This window comes from Palaemon carinicauda, chromosome 44 (genome assembly GCF_036898095.1).
Source record: "Palaemon carinicauda isolate YSFRI2023 chromosome 44, ASM3689809v2, whole genome shotgun sequence".
Classification (NCBI taxonomy): domain Eukaryota; kingdom Metazoa; phylum Arthropoda; class Malacostraca; order Decapoda; family Palaemonidae; genus Palaemon; species Palaemon carinicauda.
The window spans coordinates 50,369,702-50,391,123 of NC_090768.1; the positions used below are offsets into that span (position 1 = coordinate 50,369,702).

Genomic DNA, 21,422 nt, shown 5'->3' on the forward strand with positions numbered 1-21,422 from the left:
CCCGGTGATTATATATAATAGCTGCAACTCTGCGGCTCGACAGACAACACACTTAAAAAACTCGCGAGCGATCGCTATGCAGGTTGCGGGTGTGCCCACCAGCGCCAACTGTCGGCCAGATACCACTCTCAGATGTAAACAAAACCTTCAATTCTTCTCGTCCCACTGCGTCTCTATTGGGGAGGAAGGGAGGGTCATTTAATTTATATATTCACCGGGTAAGTATATTCAAAAATTTATTTTATAATTAAAATATCATTTTTAAATATTTAACTTAGCCGGTGAATATATAATAGCTGATTCACACCCAAGGAGGTGGGTAGAGACCAGAGTTAAATATGTTTACAGCGTATAAGCTAAGAGTTTTTTCATTTTGACAGTTATCAATATGACAAAACCAAAATAAATAGGTACCTGGTAAGGAAGTCGACTTAGACGATTACTCTGCCTTGTAAGTCTGTCTTCCTCATGGAGCCCAGCGATCCTCTTAGGATGCTGACAGACTCCCAGGAGCTGAAGTATCAAGGGCTGCAACCCATACAACAGGACCTCATCAAACCCCTAATTTGGGCGCTCTCAAGAAATGACTTTGACCACCTGCCAAATCAACCAGGATGCGAAAGGCTTCTTAGCCTTCCGAACAACCCATAAAAACAACATTAAAAACATTTCAAGAGACAGATTAAAAGGATATGGAATTAGGGAATTGTAGTGGTTGAGCCCTCACCCACTACTGCACTCGCTGCTACGAATGGTCCCAGTGTGTAGCAGTTCTCGTAAAGAGTCTGGACATCTTTCAAGTAAAATGACACGAACACTGACTTACTTCTCCAAAAGGTCGCGTCCATGATACTTTGCAGAGATCTATTTTGCTTAAAGGCCACGGAAGTTGCTACAGCTCTAACCTCGTGCGTCTTAACCTTAAGCAAAGATCGGTCTTCCTCACTCAAGTGTGAATGAGCTTCTCGTATTAACAATCTGATAAAATATGACAAAGCATTCTTTGACATAGGTAAGGATGGTTTCTTAACCGAACACCATAACGCTTCAGATTTGCCTCGTAAAGGTTTAGTACGAGCTAAGTAGAACTTAAGAGCTCTAACAGGGCATAATACTCTTTCTAGTTCATTGCCTACGATCTCCGATAAGCTAGGAATATCGAAAGATTTAGGCCAAGGTTGAGAAGGCAGCTCATTCTTGGCTAGGAAACCAAGCTGCAGAGAACAAGTGGCTTTTTCTGACGAAAACCCGATGTTCTTGCTGAAGGCATGAAGCTCACTGACTCTTTTAGCCAAGGCCAAGCATACCAGGAAAAGAGTCTTAAGAGTGAGATCTTTCAGGGAGGCTGAATGTAAAGGCTCAAACCTGTCTGACATGAGGAATCTTAGGACCACGTCTAAATTCCACCCAGGTGTAGCCAAACAACGTTCCTTAGAGGTCTCAAAAGACTTAAGGTCTTGCAGATCTTTATTGTTGGAAAGATCTAAGCCTCTATGCCGGAAGACCGAGGCCAACATGCTTCTGTAGCCCTTGATCGTGGGAGCTGAAAGGGAGCGTCCTTTTCTCAGGTATAAGAGAAAATCATCCGATTTGGGCTACAGAGGTACTGGACGAGGATACGGAAACTGACTTGCACCAGTCTCGGAAGACTTCCCACTTCGACTGGTAAACTCTAATGGTAGAAGCTCTCCTCGCTCTAGCAATCGCACTGGCTGCCTCCTTCGAAAAGCCTCTAGCTCTCGAGAGTCTTTCGATAGTCTGAAGGCAGTCAGACGAAGAGCATGGAGGCTTTGGTGTACCTTCTTTACGTGCGGCTGACGTAGAAGGTCTACTCTTAGAGGAAGACTTCTGGGAAAGTCTACCAGCCATCGAAGTACCTCGGTGAACCATTCTCTCGCGGGCCAGAGGGGAGCAACTAACGTCAACCTTGTCCCTTCGTGAGAGGCGAATTTCTGCAGTACCTTGTTGACAATCTTGAATGGTGGGAATGCGTAAAGATCTAGGTGTGACCAATCTAGGAGAAAGGCATTTATATGTATTGCTGCTGGGTCTGGGACTGGAGAGCAATAGATTGGAAGCCTCTTGGTCAACGAGGTTGCAAAGAGATCTATGGTGGGTTGACCCCAAGTCGCCCAAAGTCTCTTGCACACATCCTTGTGGAGGGTCCATTCGGTTGGAATTACTTGACCTTTCCGACTAAGACAATCTGCTAGAACGTTCAAGTCGCCCTGGATGAACCTCGTTACTAGGGAGATGCCTCGATCTTTTGACCAGATGAACAGGTCCCTTGCGATCTCGTACAGAGTCAGTGAGTGGGTACCTCCCTGTTTGGAAATGTACGCCAAGGCCGTGGTGTTGTCCGAGTTGACCTCCACCACCTTGCCTCGAAGGAGACTCTCGAAGCTTATCAAGGCCAGGTGAACCGCCAAAAGCTCCTTGCTGTTGATATGCATGCTCCTCTGACTCGAGTTCCACAGACCTGAGCATTCCCGACCGTCCAGCGTCGCGCCCCAGCCCAAGTCCGATGCGTGTGAGAAGAGAACGTGGTTGGGTTTCTGAACTGCTAGGGGAAGACCCTCTCGTAGACTGATATTGTCTTTCCACCAAGTCAGACAAGTCTTTATCTTTTCGGAAATCGGGATCGAGACCGCCTCTAGCGTCTTGTCCTTTTTCCAGTGAAACGCTAGATGGAATTGTAGAGGTCGGAGGTGTAGCCTTCCTAGCGAGACAAATTGTTCCAGGGATGATAGCGTTCCTACCAGACTCATCCAATTCCTGACTGAGCAACGTTCTTTCTTCAACATCTTCTGGATGACGAGCAGGGCTTGATCTATTCTGGGGGCCGACGGAAAAGCCCAAAAAACTGGACTGTGAATCTCCATCCCTAAATACAGAATAGTTTGGGATGGGATCAGCTGGGACTTTTCCAAATTGACTAGGAGTCCCAATTCCTTGGTCAGATCTAGAGTCCAATTGAGATCCTTCAGACAGCGATGACTGGAAGAGGCTCTGAGAAGCCAGTCGTCCAAATAAAGGGAGGCTCGGATGTCCGATAAATGGAGGAATTTTGCCAAATTCCTCATAAGCCTCGTAAACATGAGAGGAGCTGTGCTTAGGCCAAAGCACAGGGCCCGAAACTGGTACACCACATCGTCGAAAACGAATCTCGGAAAAGGTTGGGAATCTGAGTGAATGGGGATGTGGAAGTAAGCGTCCCTTAGGTCGAGAGAGACCATCCAGTCTCCCTTTCTGACCGCTGCTAAGACTGACTTTGTGGTCTCCATGGTGAACTTCGTCTTTGTGACAAAGACATTCAGAGCACTGACGTCTAGTACCGGTCTCCAACCTCCTGTCTTCTTTGATACTAGGAAGAGACGGTTGTAAAACCCCGGTGATTGAAGGTCCGAGACTTTGACCACCGCTCCCTTCTCTAGTAAAAGAGACACTTCCAGTTTCAGGGCTTGTCTCTTTGCTTCCTCTCGGTACCTGGGAGAGAGATCGATGGGGGACGTCGCTAGAGGAGGTCTGCGTACAAAAGGGATTTTGTACCCCTCTCTGAGCAACCTCAGAGATTGTTGACCTGCGCCTCTCTTCTCCCAGGCTTGCCAGAAGTTCTTGAGTCTGGCACCTACTGCTGTCTGAAGTTGCGGGCAGTCAGACTCTGCCCCGCGAGGACTTGGATCCTTTCCTCTTTCCTCTCTTCCCTTCGGTACGAGCACCTCCCCTGCTGGGGGCTCTGCCACGAAAGGGCGGAATAAACCTGGACGCTGGAGTGTCTATCCTAGGTCTAGCAGACAAGGCAGGCAAAGGGGGAACTTTGCGAGCCGAGGACGCAACTAAATCGTGGGTGTCCTTCAGCACTAAAGACAAGGCTATTTCCTTAACTAAGACTTCAGGAAACAAGCACTTAGACAAAGGCGCAAAGAGTAGCTCAGATCTTTGACATGGCATCACTCCTGCTGACAGAAAAGAGCACAGAGACTCTCGTTTCTTTAGGACTCCTGACGTGAATGAGGCGGCAAGCTCGTTGGATCCATCGCAGACGGCCTTGTCCATGCAGGACATAATGAGTAAGGAAACATCCCTATCGGCAGATGAGATTTTCCTACTCAGGGCTCCCAAACACCAGTCCAGGAAGTTAAAAACTTCAAACGCCCTAAAGATGCCTTTAAGAAGGTGGTCCAGGTCCGAGGATGACCAACTAATCTTCGAGCGTCTCATGGCAAGGCGGCGGGGAGAGTCTACAAGACTTGAGAAGTCGCCCTGGGCAGAGGCAGGAACTCCCAAGCCGAGAACTTCTCCCGTGGCATACCAGACGCTCGATCTAGACGAGAGTTTAGATGGGGGGAAGGCAAAGGCCGTCTTCCCTAAACTCCTCTTGGTTTCCAACCAATCGCCTAACAGCCGTAAAGCTCTCTTGGATGAGCGAGAGAGAACGAGTTTCGTAAAGGCTGGCATGGCAGCAGGAACGCCTAAAACAAACTCAGACGGCGGCGAACGAGGAGCCACAGAGATAAAGTGTTCAGGGAACAACTCTTTAAAAACAAGCATGACTTTTTTAAAGTCCATAGATGGTGGAACTGCTCTAGGCTCATCTAAATCTGAAGGCTGATCCTCAGGCTGTGGTTCAGCAACGTCCTCATCTGAAAGTTCCTCATCTGATAACTGATGAGAAAACGGCAAAGGGGTAGGCAACGTTTGACCCGCAGCGTCCGGCCGCACTGGTGCATACGTGACGGAGCAGGATGCAGCGTCCTGAAACTGCTGAACAGTCTGGGAACTGTTAACAACAACAGGTGCGCGAGGACGCACAGCGTCCACCCGAGACTGTTTAGACCGTCTGGGTTGTGCAGTCAACACCATACTGGGTTGCGGAGGTTGACGCACCGCGTCAAAACAAGTCAACTTTGATGGTTGGTGAACGTCCTGAACGTCACCAGTCGCATCAGTGAGTTGCCTAACGTCAACGTGCGGCTGGAAATCCACACGGGACCGTATCGGGGGAGGTACAACCCCAACTGGTTGACGCGAGAAAGCTACATCAACGTCAACAGGACGCACAACAGAACGCTTGGATGGCTGACGGCCAGTATCTCCATGAGAAAAACGGCTAGGTTCAACGGAAACCTTCTCTGCGTTGTAGTCTTCCATAAGGGACGCAAGCTTAGACTGCATGTCTTGCAGTATAACCCATTTAGGGTCTACGGAAGCGGGTGCGGTAACAGACGGGGTTAGCGACTGAGACGGCACAACTTTGCCTTTCTTAGGCGGCGAGCAGTCATCAGATGACGGCAACGGGTCCGAACTGTCCCAGTGACTACATCCGGGACATTGGACTTGTCCTGAAGGGACCGACTTGCGTTTCAAAGGTCTAGAGACCTTGCTCCATGGTTTCTTACGTGAAATGCCTTCGGACGACGAGGTAAAAATGGGCTCTCTCGTCTTATGGTAGGGGCGATCTTGACGAGATACGCCTGAAACCAAAGAGGGAACGTCTGTTCGCTGATCAAGGCCTCTCGAACCCATAAGTCGTACGACATTGCTTCTCCCCTGGGCTTGGGAGCTTGAAAGAGGTCCCGGACTAGGTGAACGACAGGCACGAACAGACGAACCCTCGGTCGCAACACTGTTCACAACACTTTGCGTGACACTAAGCACTTTCCCACTATCCGCCGTGGCACTTTGGCACTTGAGTTCCTTCACGTCTGCCATGAGTTGATTACGGTCACTTGCTAAAGCCTCAACTCTCTCCCCCAAGGCATGAATAGCACGCAACATGTCTTGCATAGACGGTTCCTGAGTGCTAGGAGGGGGGTTAGGAACAACCACTACAGGGGAAGGATTAGGTTCAGGGGCATGTGGAGAGGAAAAATCTACGGACCTAGATGAACTTCTCCTTACCCTATCTCTCTCTAGTCTGCGTGTATATTTATCAAATTCGATCCAATCGAATTCCGAAAGGCCCACGCATTCCTCACACCGATCTCCCAATTGACAGGTTTTACCCCGACAATTGGAACAAACAGTGTGAGGGTCGAGAGAAGCCTTTGGAAGACGCCTATTACAGTCCCTAGCATTACACTTTCGAAACTTAGGAACTTGAGAAGGGTCAGCCATTTTGAATTAGTCAAAGAAAATTCCAAAAACGATCTAAGTCATCAACAAATAATCCGATTCAAAAAAGAGTTCAAGAGTTTATGTTGAAGAAAAACACCTGTACTGCGAAGGCTCAAACCAAATTAAAGTACTTCACCAAATATGATGGGAAAACTCCAGGTTCTACAGCGAGTAAAAGTACGTCTTGTCGTCAACGTCGACAGAGAATTATTGAAGGTTTTGTTTTCATCCGAGAGTGGTATCTGGCCGACAGTTGGCACTGGTGGGCACACCCGCAACCTGCATAGCGATCGCTCGCGAGTTTTTTAAGTATGTTGTCTGTCGAGCCGCAGAGTTGCAGCTATTATATATTCACAGGCTAAGTTAAATATTTAAAAATATTTTACTAAGTTCATATGAATGTTTATTTTCCATTTATTTGCTGAAATGCAGCAAGCATTCTGCATTTTACACGGAATGTAATTTCTTAGTTTCTATTTAGCTAAAAGAATTATTTGTATTTGATCCAAACATAACATGAATTATTAATCACTTTTGTAGCTTACTTAGAAGTACTGTATTTTATTTTTCAAGTACATATAATATGTTGTTACACCTTGTTACTAAATACAGTACTACATTTCTATTACCATCCCTTCTACCTGTCTGAGCATCATGAGTGAGCTTTTTAATAGAAGTAAATCTATACACATTAATCATGCACCGTTTATTCATTATATATTGTGCTCGATCATAGTACCTACTCTCACTGTACTTTTGCCTTACTCAGACAGGGCAATTATGATTACATGTAACCAGTAATTTGACTGTAGTACTCATTAAAAGTACTAAGTCAACAACCTTATCTATGTCTAGGTTTATATGCACTCCAATTTTCTTTTAATAACTATACTTTCTAATACGACAAATTCGTAGATAATTTGTATTTTTCCTAACGATACAAACCTTAGCTATTTATTTAGGGATATCAGCTTCGCAGAAAGTAATACCCCTAAATAAATAGCGTAGGTTTGTATTCCAGTTACGGAACAAATGTATAATACAGTAATGAACTTATTGCAATACAGTACAGAAATCTGTCACATCTTTAATTAATTATGTTAGTAGGTGATATTTTCACCATTTTTTTTGGTTACTGTATTCCTTGTTATATTACAATATACAAAACATGCATGTACATATCTATATACATACTAATAATTTATGCATTCATGTGTATATCCATATACTGTATAAGGTATAAAAAAATTATAAAAACCTATCAATTGAAGACATGTAAGCCATTCACATTACCATACTTTATGTAAAGATTTAATACAGATATCAATTTAAAACATATAATACTACAAAAGATGGTAAGAAAATCACTATAGATACACTAGCTTTACTCTTACGAAGTGATTCTTATAATCCTGTCTAAAATTGGGAAATATTAAAAATTTACTTTATGTACAGAAAAGGGATTTTGACGAAGGAAAAATCTATTTCTGGGCTCAACCTGTGTCACTCCCTTAAAGCACCATTTCACAGGTATAAATACTGCTAAATATACCAGAGAAAAAAGTAGCATGGAATGCCAGGGATATACCCAGCTTGCTTACCCCTAAAGGGTGTCGGTATTAAGACTGGGGCGAGTGATACCACTACCAGAGGTCCCTTTCCAATTAGACTTCTCTCTCCTCAAAATCCCCCCTTACTACCAGGTGTCGTTCACTACAGCTACTGCCCCCCCCCCCCCCCACCCCACCCCACCCACCTCACCCCCCACCACCACCACTGCCTATCCTTCTCCCCTCATTCCTTGTTAGCACCCGCGAACATTCGGAGGTGTTTTTCGTAGCTCTGTGTTATTTTGTGTTTTTGTAGATGTCAGGCATTTTGGGGATCCCTGCTCCCAAGTTGAGTAAAATAGGTTCCAATAAATCAAGCAAGCAAAACATAAATACATCAAATTTCATTATAATTATCCATGCACAATTTCCTCACCGTAAGATGACTCTAACTCAATCATACAAATAAAACAGATTTTGACAAAACTGTACATATGAACTTACACAAAGCCTTATTCCTTTATTCTTAGTGATTATAAATATATAATATACTATGTATTAGAGGTACAGTTACTGTTTTAATAGCAATAAACTTGATTATTTTAATGTAACAATTTTATACCATTCTTTTTATTATTACACTATACCATTCTTTTTATTATTACATCTTTTAAATAGTGATTTCAAACAGCTTTATACAACATGGACAGCTCACACTCCTACAACTGATAGGTTTTGGATCAAATGCACTCATCACAGCTCGTCATTTACAAGATATGAGAACTAATTATTTGCAAATAACAGTTTAAGAATAAACTCATTACTTATAGCGCCCATTTTTCTTGTCGTGAAACATTCTAGGCAAAAGTTCACCATAGGGTGAGGATACTTCCAAACGATAAGTATAGTACAGTACTCCACATATATGGTCAATCAGTTTTGGACTAAATCTTAATTTTGTTTTGCGATTGATATTTCTTTCCTCAATAACTTTTTCTTTTTACATTTTTAGCTTTTCATATCACTATCATCTCTTCAGTTTATTCTTAGCCCTTTTATCCCCAAAGGACGTACTGGTACGTTTCACAAAAATCATCCCTTTACCCGCATGGACGTACCGGTACGTCCTTGCAAAAAGCTGCTATTTACATTTTTTTTTGCATATTTTTGATAATTTTTTGAAAAACTTCAGGCATTTTCCAAAAGAATGAGACCAACCTGACCTCTCTATGACAAAAATTAAGACTGTTAGAGCAATTTAAAAAAAAATATATACTGCAAAATGTGCTTGAAAAAAAAAATAATCCCTAGGGGTTAAGGGTTGGAAAGTTCCAAATAGCCTAGGGGTAAAAGGGTTAATATCAACAATTAATTTCATTTAACCATGTAATTAGTGCACTTCTGAAGTCGATGAACTCAGATTGTTGCTCTGTAATCTTTGACATTTAAAAAAAAAATGAGTAATTGCAAGTTACTTTTTTAGTCCCAAGAACTTTTGGTTATATTAGAATTAGATCTAGTTAAGATCAGTTTAACAGATTTTCATGATCTTGGGTGATGCTGACATAACAGCGGTTAGGATAGTTAGCTTTGTTGTACACTTTTTAGCACCAATTAAATTTTTGCTAACTTATGCTTTTCCTTTTGTAGATTTAGAATAAGTTGCATGAAATGTTAGTTAGTTCATTATCTTTTTTTTTTTCTGAGGGTTTAATGGTATTATCTTCACATTCTTATTGATTGAAGTTATTACTGTTCTATACTCGATTATTCAACTTATCATTATAGTGTATTGTGTTTGTTAATTGCAATCCCTTATTCATAAGAAGGCTCACCTGTCATGAATTGTCTACCATATCACGCCAACTAATTATAAAACTGAAAGCTTCATGCCAAAACTCCAACTGTATTCATATTTTCCTTGTTTGATATCTTAGCGTAAGTGTAAATTAAAGGGATCTTGATGTAGGAAAAATCTATTTTTGGGCTCGAGCCATGTCGTCCTGATGGAAGTTCCTTCTGGCAACATCTACAGTATAATATTTCTGCGATTGATATTACAAGAGAATTACCGTCAGGTATCACGGGGTTCCAACCCCCGGAAACGACTATCCGAAGATATCGTGTATAATCAGGGACGTATCCTAAGATAACCATAGATATCTGCACCCAAAACATACCTTACCCAGTCTAATCCACAAAGGGGAAGGGTAAGTAAGGAGCCGTTACACATCCTATCGCCTTCGAGTGCCTCTCTACGTTCCTGCTTCTCATTCCTTCGAACGCAGCTGATGGCTACAGTTCGGTTGATTTATGGGGGCGCTCTTTTCGCAAACTTTGTGTAAATTAAACATAACAAAATGGGTAGCAGGTATCCCTTTACTTTAATTACATTAATGTCTTTGTTAACAAATGCAGGTAGTCTGCCTTGGACCCATTACAGAGTTATGGCAGTGAAAATTGAGCATTCCTCATTATTTCTCACTTTAGTTTATTTCTAACTTGAATTACTGCTTTGCTTAAATTTCCATTTACTCTCTGATTTTCTTCCACTTCATTCTTGAGTGTTTTAGAGGTAAAGAAGCCTGGGTCAATGGGGTTAATATTTTTTTTGTTATATCCAATGGCCAGTTTTGAAATGATTTAATGCACCTGTGAGGGTTTATTGGGCAAGTCATGTAGAAAATTTAACATCCTCCATCGACAAGGACAATAGCTCTTTTCCCTCTATTTTTCATTACTGTACTTATGAGTGGCAGATGCTAGGGACAGGACAGCCATATGTTATATGATCAGCACACAAGGCCTAATCTACACTGAAGCTATGGCGATGACGAGGAAAGGCCTAGCAATAGCTGCAGATTGTCCTGCAGGTAGGCCTATAAACAAACAAACTCTCCATCCCTACAGCACAGGGATGATAATTGGATTGGATTATAACTTTTAGGCCAAAGGCTAAAAAGTGAGTTCAATGCCTGCTCACTGCCCCAAAAAATTACTTGTATGAATGAGCAAGAACCAGGAAATATGAGCAGAGATTGTGACATTTGGAGTGAAATGAAACACTATAGTATAAATTTGCACACAATAGGTTGTACAATTACAGAATCTCATAGGTGATGACCAAGATTTTCTCTAAATTTTCGATAGTCGGAATCTTTGCAATACTCCTTTTTTATCCCCACCCATAGATGAACACTGCTTATTATACAGCTCTACCAAACTGGAAATTCCTATGCACCTTGTCTCAAGTAGCGGGTGATGAGGACTCAAGGCAATATGGGTTGCTCTCCTTCCCACTTTTCTCTCTTTCACCTCTAAGTCCAAAGAAAACCGACTTAGGATTTACCATTCAACCCAGGATGGGACATCCCTTACTTGAGCATCACAAGTGAATATTTCTAGCATTAGGAAATGCTGGACCTACAATACGGTGGTGTATGGACGACAGAGGAGATACCAGACACATCAATAACTTAAGGAGCTCCAGACACTTTCACCATATCTCTAAGCACTTGAGAGCTCAGTGGAAGATAGAAAAACTGGGGCCATAATGGTCATCATCACCACTGTGGTGTATCTTAAGCACCAAGGAGGCCTCTTATCAGAGGACTTGGGTTGCATGTTGGTAGATATCTTTACATTGGGAATAAGGGCACAGATTAAAATTCAATCCGATGTTCGTCTCAAGGTTTAAAGGTTACTCACGAGTGGCAAAGGCCAGGAACTGACCAATCATTTCCACATATGATCAGCATCTAAAGCCTATCTCTACCTAAACTAAGGCTAGAGAGGACCAGGCAATGGCTGTTGAAAGAGGAATCTTTCTCCCCCGAAGGGGAGGTGCAGTCCGTAATTAAATACCTGGCTTCGGTATTTATTCCACCATTTAACTACTCGTTAAATGACGATGGCAGAGAACTACTACTTATAGATATAGTCTAATAGGAATGGTGCACAGAAATGCAGCTTATCAGCATCAATGTCAGCTCCAGCATGTAACGGTACAACTGCTTCATTCCCAAAGGAAGGGAAGGAAAGAAGCATAAGAACTAGTCACTCTACCTTTAATTCCAGACTTTTATCAAACACGTTACTTTAAACAATATGCTTTCCGTCTCGTGTGGGAATTGGCTAGTTACCTCGTTAACAAATTCAACAGGCATTCCGGATCCACTGAAGACACTTCCTATTTTAAGGGACAAAATGTTTGTATATGAGTGGGAATATAAAATATTAGGCACCAAAGACAAAATCTGTTAGATAATGTAGTAGCAAATACCACACTGTAAGGAACATACTTCAAAGTACCGATAAATTTGGGTACCAAAGCATAGGCAAAGCATGAGCTGGTATTAGTGAGCAGTATAAGAATTTCCATGATCATTTAAGAATGTAAACAAAAATCCTGGTGTAGGTACATGAATACAAGATAAAAATAAGTCCCTGGCATTCCTATGCACTTTTTTCTCTGGTAATACATAGCAGTTATATACCTTAGAAATGATGCTAAAGGAGCATTTCACGGGGCGGCACAGGGTGAGCCCAGAAAATTCATATAAATATGCTCCAAACTTGATTTGATAAGAATTTGCTCCACAACAATTCATATTCTACTGACTATAGTCCATTTCTTTTAGCGAGTCATATTTGCACCGACTCGCAGCAGTGCCCTTTTAGCTCGGAAAAGTTTCCTGATCGCTGATTGGTTGGACAAGATAATTCTAACCAATCAACGTTCAGGAAACTTTTCCGAGCTAAAAGGGCACCGTTGCGATTCGGTGCAAATATGACTCCCAGAGAATGTGAAAGATCTCTGAATTCCTGCTTTATATTTCTAAGCAGTTCTGTTTCCTTCTCTCCTCGTTGTTCTCAGCCATAACTTCCTTAAGTCTACGCCTCTCATTTCTTCCTCAGAAATCCACTCTGGTACATCCAACCCCTACACTTCACAGTTGGCTGTGTTAGTAAACAAGAGTCCATAATATCTATATCTACCCATACAAAAACATTTTAAACTATCATACTCATAGTATACAATCCAGAACATGTTAGTCTACTACGTAATAACCTTCCCCTTTCAATTCCCTAAGACTCCAATAACAGGCTTGTTACAAATAAGTACACACTACAGTACCCTGGAATTAAAATAATGTACTGTAACTAAAATTATGTATTCTATAAGGGACAGCAGATATGAACAGAAAATATGTACAAAGATTTTCTTGAGAGAATAAATTTACAACATTCTTTTTTTACAAAACTGATCTATTGAATTACAATGAAGTATACCTACCATGGCCAATACTACAGCATTGTAGATCGCATTAAAAAGCAATCTATATGCTTCGTATAAACTACTTAGCATAATCAAACTTACAAAACTACTATTTACATATAGTATTTACAACTAAAGGATTAAGAAAACATGCAAAGTTATGAATGCATGATACGAGAATATCATTTTGCTGGCAATTACTCAGAACTCCAATACACTGGTGTACCTTTAGCCTACAGGATAATAAAAACCAGCTAAAATGTAACAAGGATATTTATTCAAGGCATTACCAAACGAATGAAGTACCACAGATATTTTGGAATGTTAATTTAAGTGTGACTTTATTGTCATTGTTATGTAAGAGTATCTAAAGCATCAGGAAGTTTACTGCCTCTGTAATTTCCATATACAGTACATACTACCACTACTTTTTGTACTGTAATCTATGAGATCAGTAAAACAAAATACAGTACAGTACTATACGAAAAATCACTGTGCTTTCACTACAAATATTTTCACTAAATAGAATACAAATCTCAATAGCATTAATAAAACTACCATTGAAAAACTAATTTTGGGGTAATATTTAGATAGTATGTTAAAAATAAATTCTTACGGCCTTCTAAAGGTAACGACTATTATCGACGGACAGGGAAAGGCAATAATATGTACATGGATTTGTGTACAGCGTAGTACTAAATATATATTTCTTAGAACTAATCAATAATCTATAGTCCATTTCTTTTAGCGAGTCATATTTGCACCGACTTGCAACGGTGCCCTTTTAGCTCGGGAAAGTTTCCTGGTCGCTGATTGGTTAGAATTATCTTGTCCAACCAATCAGCGATCAGGAAACTTTTCCGAGCTAAAAGGGCACCGCTGTGAGTCGGTGCAAATATGACTCGCTAAAAGAAATGGACTATAGTTAGGGGTATTTATTATGGGTGGAATTTCGTTGGCCTTTTCTTGCATGAAGAGGGTACATTACCCGTGAAATTCTAATAATAGATCACAAATAATTTCTATGATAGCAATTTTCCCTAGTTAAAAATACCACTGTTCACGTTTGACATTACTCATTTCTATTTTTCATCAAAAGATATCCTCAGCTAAATCTAAGTTGAAAAGGTATGGCACTAGAATATGCAAAAAAATACAGTGATACTTTAAAAGGAATTACCGGTAGTCAGTTACTGTACTTCGTTCAAACTATATTTATATTAAAAATAGTTTTAAAAAGCCATGTTGAATATTTCATTCTTATCTTGCTCAGTAAGGCACTCACACTTGTCTAAAGTTGACCTAACATGTTTCACTGTCACTTATACAAACGGAAACAAAATGGAAATCCAGCTCAATTCAAAGGTATTCAACAAAAACAAAACATAAAGGGTTAAATACACAGGGCGAGTTTTGTTAGTATGCCAAATATTAGTTAAAAACAAACTCTATTAACCAATATCAGTTGGAGCTTTGGTGCAACACCATTATAAACTCAGGTGTTGTTAAACTAGAAATAAAAATCTGTATCAATACTCAGCTAATATCATACGTCTTTTAAATAATATCAAACCTGAATAAATATAAACATCTCAAGATAGTAATAAACGATCTCCAGAAAATTATCTGAGAACTTTAATTTACATAAAAGTTATAGAGAAATGCACTAGTATATTCCTTATGTTCCCTTGCCATAGGAGGTGAATGATATGTCGTTGAAATGCCAATGGACTTTGGCCCTAAATTCCTAATGTCACATTATCACATATAATATAAAGAAAATATTGCTAACATTAATTCCAACATGCTCTGTAACCAAACCTATTTACGATGAAATTAACTAGATATTCAAAACTTACCCATGAACATACTATTACCTAAGACGATTTGGAAAATTTGTGCAATTAAATCATTGTGACTGTTACAGAGCTACTGTACTGTACTGTACTTGTACTGTACTACTGCCCTCAAATAAGTCCCATGTCCCTAAGTGCCATTTCCACGATTTCGTCCTAGAAAAGGGAGGAAGGGAAACGAGCATTAATACAATTCTGGCGAGAACACGAGAGTAGCATTTAATAAAGCATTCACTGTCTACATAAAAAAACTGGAAGTTGGCTAAAGCACTACGCCAACCATTAAAAATCTCTTTTTACAAATACCGTATCAACTAATATATAGAAGCATCTATGTTACCTTTTTCATTAAAAGTACAGCTACTAATAGTCAATACTAGCTTTCTCAATGCAAACAAGAACACATGAACGGTATCATTTCCACTACAAAAGCAAATATGTCTTTCACAAAAGTTTATAGATCATTGTTGTACACACCAGTTGGAATGAGACAATAACAAGTATATATTTCAGTGTCTAGCCTTCCCATTATAAGCATGCAAATGCAAGAAATGTGTAGAGTTGATGAGCGTCACGCCAGAGACCCAATGCAAAAAAGTTACACTAAGCATATGTGTCATACTAAAGCTTCCAACTAACCTAAATTGAAATGAAAAATGTTTCTTTACAACTGAAGGTAATGTGATGGATGCCAGAGAAGCAACTGGTGCTTTCAGGTAACAGTTCTTATTAATAATGAACTATATTTCTATCACCAAAGAATGTGAGTGATTCCCCACTCTGATAGTCTCCTTGGAAGGGGAACATTCCTCAAACTGTTCTTATTGGTTTGCCCTATATCTTGCAAACTCTATTTCTAAAGCCCTGTCCACACGATAGAGCATGCCCGACGGGCAAACAGTAATACCACACCACAATAGTTGGAAGGAATGAGGGCTAATGACGTCAGAAGCGGGAAAACCACAGACAGGGATCTAGCATCATACAGTGTTGCCAGATCCCTGCCTTTAGTTTTCCTGCTTCTGACATCATCAACCCTCATTTTCACTAACTATTGTGGTCTGGTATCACTGTTTGCCCGTCGGGCATGCTCGATCGTGTGGAGAGGGCTTAATACATTTCACCACTAACATGATAGTCAAGAACACAATAAAACGGGACAAGCGAGTTAATAATTTTTTGTACGGTTCATCAACATGAAATAATATAAATAATGCAGTGATTTCCTATGCTTCTCAACAAAGAACAGGCACTCTATGAACAGAAATTCAAGTAGCACTCTTCCATAGGCTGCTGGATGGGGAAATAATTTTCAGTACTGTACAGCTTTATTTACCCGGTTCTCTTTCCAGCCAGGGAAAAGGGTTTTGCATATGTCACGGCAAAAATCTTTATTCTTGTTCTAATTCTAATTGAAGGTTTTCATTAAAAATAATCTAGAGTAATGTAAATAACTTAGTTTAAAAATTAGTTTCATCCTTTGTACAGTATTCATATTATTTTTTCAGAATACAGTATACTGTCTACCACATACTACTGGACATGCAGTTAATTCTAACAATCTTGTCTTAACTTTCAATAGACTCGGTTCTGCCAGTATTATTGGAGTTTCCTTACAAGTGGGATCCAATTGTGGATAATCTTCCAGGAACTTTATTAGTTCAAAATTTGGTGCAATTGCTCTTTCGATAAGCATGTTGACTAAAGATTTATTTCAGTGTAGTTTGCATAGTTATTTGGCATTTTGATCTACGCTTCCAATTTTTTATCCTTCTTCACAAATTGCTATTTACTGCTCCATTTCTTTATGGCACTGGGCTACTTTCCCTATTGAGGCCTTTAGGCATGTAGCATTCTGCTTTTACAACTAGTCACAAGCTCGACTTTCAATCATGATAAATAATAACCAACCATCCACAACCACCATCAATATAAACTGCTGTTTATATTTAACGATGGTCAACTTATCTCTAATTGGATTTAATGTCAATTGACAATGTTTGCACCATCTCTTGAGTGTCTTAATTGTAATTCTCTGTCTCTAAATAACCTTTAGTTGAATTTTGTCGACTTATCATACATTCACTGCTTTGTTTACGTTTTAAAGACTCCATTCTATTTCATTACTGTTCCTTTTTGCATGTTCATTTGCTATCATTTAAACACTAGGCTGTCTCAAATGATTCACATTATGATCTCAAAACTCAGCCAAGAAGCAAAATGTTCTTAATCATTTCACCCAATTTTAGGTCTCTATATCCACACAGGTAACTTTCATGTTTAATTTTAGGTCTATATAAACCCCTAATAGTGTATGTGGGCCTGATACTAAGATATTACGTACCATTCCAAAGCCTAAACCAAGGTAAATTATCTTCGTTATGAATACTTCAAAGAAAATAGGTCAGCCAAATAATGCTCAACAGAAGTATAGCCATATACTTCAGAAATCACATCTAAAAGAAGAATTCTTTAATCTATTCCAAGAAAAATTTGTTAACCAAATTTCTATCAATCTTAAATCTTTGCATAACAGGCGTCATAAATATTTGCTACCATTTTTCAAAGGCATTTATTTTTCTCACATATTTCTCTCTCCCGCTTTTTATTAACTTCCTTAACTTTTCCTTTTATTTTCTTAAATTCCCTTAATCTTTCTTCTAACTTCTATTTACATTTAACATAATAATTCAGGAGATGAACAGTATATTGGGAAAGTGATGGAAATGGAGGTACTGTACAGGGAACGAGAAGGAGAGGGAGACCAAAGCGAAGGTGGGTGGACTGTATCAAGGATGACCTTCAATCAAAGGGATTAAACGGTGATGAAGTGCGGGACAGAGGTAGATGGAGAAAACTGACCAGAAACATCGACCCCACATAGAAGTGGGAAAAGATGTAGACAAAGAAGAAGAAGATGATGATAATTCAATTACTTAAAACCATCGTTTCAATTTCCTATTATCTATTTCATTTGTTTTTTCTCCTTATAAGTTTACATTAAACAACATCGGCTCCCAAAATGACCCCTCCCTTAAGCCTTTCATAATTTCCTTCTGGTTCTTACCCAAGAATTTCCTTCTAGTTCTTACATAATCTATCTTTAATCTATGACAATTTCCTAAATCAAATTCATAGATCCTTATAAATATCCACACTCCAAACTCTGAGCTTCTCACTGTATTTTCTGATTTTTTATTCCATTTAACTTATGATTAGATATATCATACTGTACTTCATCACATTCCATGTGTTTTCATGAAGTCTCAACTAGGTACGCAAAGTGTTCTGTCCTTTATTTATACACCTACAACTAGATCACCCAATTCAGAGGTTATTTACATAAAATGTGTTCCAAAGAACAGAAGAGATTGATCAAAATAAAAACTTAACATGAGCTTACTGAATGTCTTATAATTAGTTGTGGACAACTCTGTAGACAGCAAACAAATTTAAAACACTAAGTATATTCTAATGGAGATCAAGGGATCATCCCAACAATGGCAACAAATTAATTTTTAAGCTAAATTTCATTATTTTAATACTCTAATGGAGTTCCTGTGCCATTCATTCTTCAATGGATAGTTCCAACTACAATAAAAAATGAAAATATTTTTGGCATGACATAAGTAAAACCCTTTGTTCCAGTTGAGACAAAATGCTGGGAAATATGGCAACTTTGATTCTCATACCTCTTTTAGTTGCAGCCTTGAATTGATTTATACTTCTCGATCAGCAGCTTCATATACCAGAACCTTTGCTATCTGAAATTGAGCTTTCGAGGCTTCAAATACTTTCTAAGGTTATTTTTTCTTCAGTAGATCAGAATACTATACCGTAAGTGAAAACTGAAAAAAGGAATAAGAAATAATCCTGTCCAAATGTTTCATTCAACTGAGAAAACCACTAATATTAAGTGGCAAAGCTGAACATCATGAAAAAATATACAGGAAACCAAGACCGAGCTAAACCAACCAAACTCGTCCTCTTTCCTCACCGGCTGATGCTTACAAGCAATTTTATATCACCACTTGTATCTGGTATTCTAAAGGAACGCTAACTCTCTCATGTCTCATCCCAACCAGTGCCAATAAAGGCATATACGTACTAGGCCTTTTACCTGTGTTTAAATATGAAAACTTATTTCTTTAAATAAACAAAAGGCAAAACTAGTAATATTATTCTTTATAAGTACTTGATATTTAATTTGTAGTACTCTAGTATATTCTATGATGACATATAGTAAGGCAGTCAAGTATTCTTATATACTTATATTTAGAATTGACAGCTTTCTAAGTACTATACCGAAAGTAAAAGCACTTAGCTGAAACAATGACATATAGGATTTATGTATTTGCTAACAAAAAAAATCTAAAAATTAGATAAAAGCTAACATTGAAAGCACTGAGGATAAATATTGTTAGTTCACTGACAAACACAAGGTAATTGCTTCATGACAAAACATGGTTTAAGTATACGTACATGAAAAACTTAACCTTAGACGACATTTCATTTCTTGTTATTGTATCAATTATTTACATTATAATAAGTTCTAAACTAAATCTATATATACTGCATTCCTTTTCTTAATCTTATGCTGTTTACTTAAGAAATATCTTCTAGAATTTTATTCTAATTATTGACACACTTCCATAAACCTAAATAAAAAAAAAAACATACCTATAATATTTCAGGACTGACAAAATATACATTTGAAGGGACATTTTTCTCGAGGACCCTTTTGTGAAAATTAAAAACTTCAGGAAACACAACTTGAGTTTCCTAATGCAATAGCGAAAGTGAGACGAAGTCGCAATGAAAATCATTCTTAGAACCAAACAGTATTCGTCAGGATGAAAAAAGTAAGCTAAGCAATGCAGACTGACATAGGCATGCTTGAGTAAGTTACTGGATGCCCATATACCATGAGCTTTATCCCGAGTTAAATGTATCTTAGTAGATTTGTTGCATTTAGCTGTATATTGAATGAAAACTAAGACTTAATTTTATAGTAGACAAACAAGTAAAGATGGGTAATCAATAAAATAGTTTCCCAGTGAAAGAAATATTGCTATTAGGGGCTGGAACAAGGAGAGACTAAAGAAAATGCATAGAATGATAGTTTTGTTAAAAGACAAGCACCAACTAGACACATAAGAATGGTTTGTTAGTTGATGAACAACTATGTGAATAGATATTGGAATATCTAGCCACAACAAAATGAGCAGAATGAAAAGGTTAAGGAGTTACCGGATCCTCCCATAAATCTGCGTAGGTATATTCTAGATGTAGTAAACTCTTTTACCCCCAAAGGACGTACTGGTATGTTTCACAAAACTCATCCCTTTACCCCCATGGACGTACCGGTACGTCCTTGCAAAAAACTGCTATTTACATTTTTTTTTGCATATTTTTGATAATTTTTTGAGAAACTTCAGGCATTTTCCAAGAGAATGAGACCAACCCGACCTCTGTATGAGAAAAATTAAGGCTGTTAGAGCAATTTAAAAAAAAATATACTGCAAAATGTACTTGAAAAAAATGAGCCTGGGGTTAAAAGGGTTAATATGTTGTGGATTAAAGTGTAATGAGAGGTATGAAGTGTAGCCATAGAATAAGAGATTATTTGAATTGGAAGGAAAATGGAAATGTGACCTTACTGTGTCGTGTATGGTAGTTCTATGTTGATGTCAAAGCCAAGTATCCATTAACCCGAGGGTGTGCTCAACTTGCATCAATACAGCCTAAGAGGAGATGATTGGTTCCTTAGTTGTTAATTTTAATGGTAGAAATATATGACTGTTGAGGGAACAAGAACCAACAAATGAAATACAGACCTTTGATTTGGCTGCATTTTGACACATTCAATCAGATATCAAATCTTAATAAAATGAATAATTTCTAGACTCTGCTAAGGTTCATAAGGCATACGACTTGAAGCTAGCTAAATATCAATGCCTATCTTAAAATTCTGTATTTCCCAGTTCTTTTACTTCAATAGCCTTTCTTCTCCAGTATTGTATTGCACCTATTGTAGGGTAATGCAACGATAATAGCTTGGACACGTCAATTTCAGTTTCAATATACAAAGTTTGAACGTATTCACCAACCTGTTGACATCACTAATCAGTGAGGTAGCAGGAGGAGATGTATACATCCTACTGGAATCCAAAATGGAACCCAAAGAGAAGCAATCGGTGAGTGCTTCTGTAGCAGGCAGTAGTCGTATGTAGAACGGCACCTCGTAGTATCAGGGAATATTGAGGAAGGAGAAGACTAATTGGTAAGGAACCTCTGGCAGTGGTTCTAACACGGCCCAGTTACTATACCGACACCCTATAAGGGTGAGCGAGCTGGGTATATTCCTGGCATTCCATGCAACTTTTTTCTCTGGTATATTCAGCAGTATTTATACCTTAGAAATGGTGCTATAAGGAGCATTTCACGGAGCGACACAGGTTGAGCCCAGAAAAGCCATATTTAATGACCGCCTCTTGTTGGCAGTCATTAGGGACTCCAGTAAATTAGCCTGATCTGGAGAAAAAGTAGATTATGTAACTGACCTATTTTATTTTAAAAATGCTTACAGGAGAGCCAAGGCTTCATAAGCATATGTAAATT

The 21,422-nt window shown here is 39.0% G+C and overlaps 1 protein-coding gene across 3 annotated transcripts in view; it reads right to left on the minus strand.

Moving 5' to 3' along the window:
• AP-1sigma (AP-1 complex subunit sigma-2) overlaps positions 1-21,422 on the minus strand; it is an 84,063-nt gene that overhangs the window by 11,789 nt on the left and 50,852 nt on the right. Inside the window, exons 5-6 of one of the 3 annotated variants that reach the window (XM_068366432.1) lie at positions 20,462-20,545; positions 13,203-14,957 (exon numbers count right to left, since the gene is read on the minus strand). The exons of 1 other annotated variant lie outside the window; for it this stretch is intronic. In XM_068366432.1, the coding sequence (XP_068222533.1) occupies positions 20,492-20,545 (54 nt within the window). In that variant the 3' untranslated portion in view covers positions 13,203-14,957; positions 20,462-20,491. Of the gene's footprint in view, positions 1-13,202; positions 14,958-20,461; positions 20,546-21,422 lie in introns of those variants that run through there. One more of the 3 variants, XM_068366434.1, reaches the window with a different exon arrangement.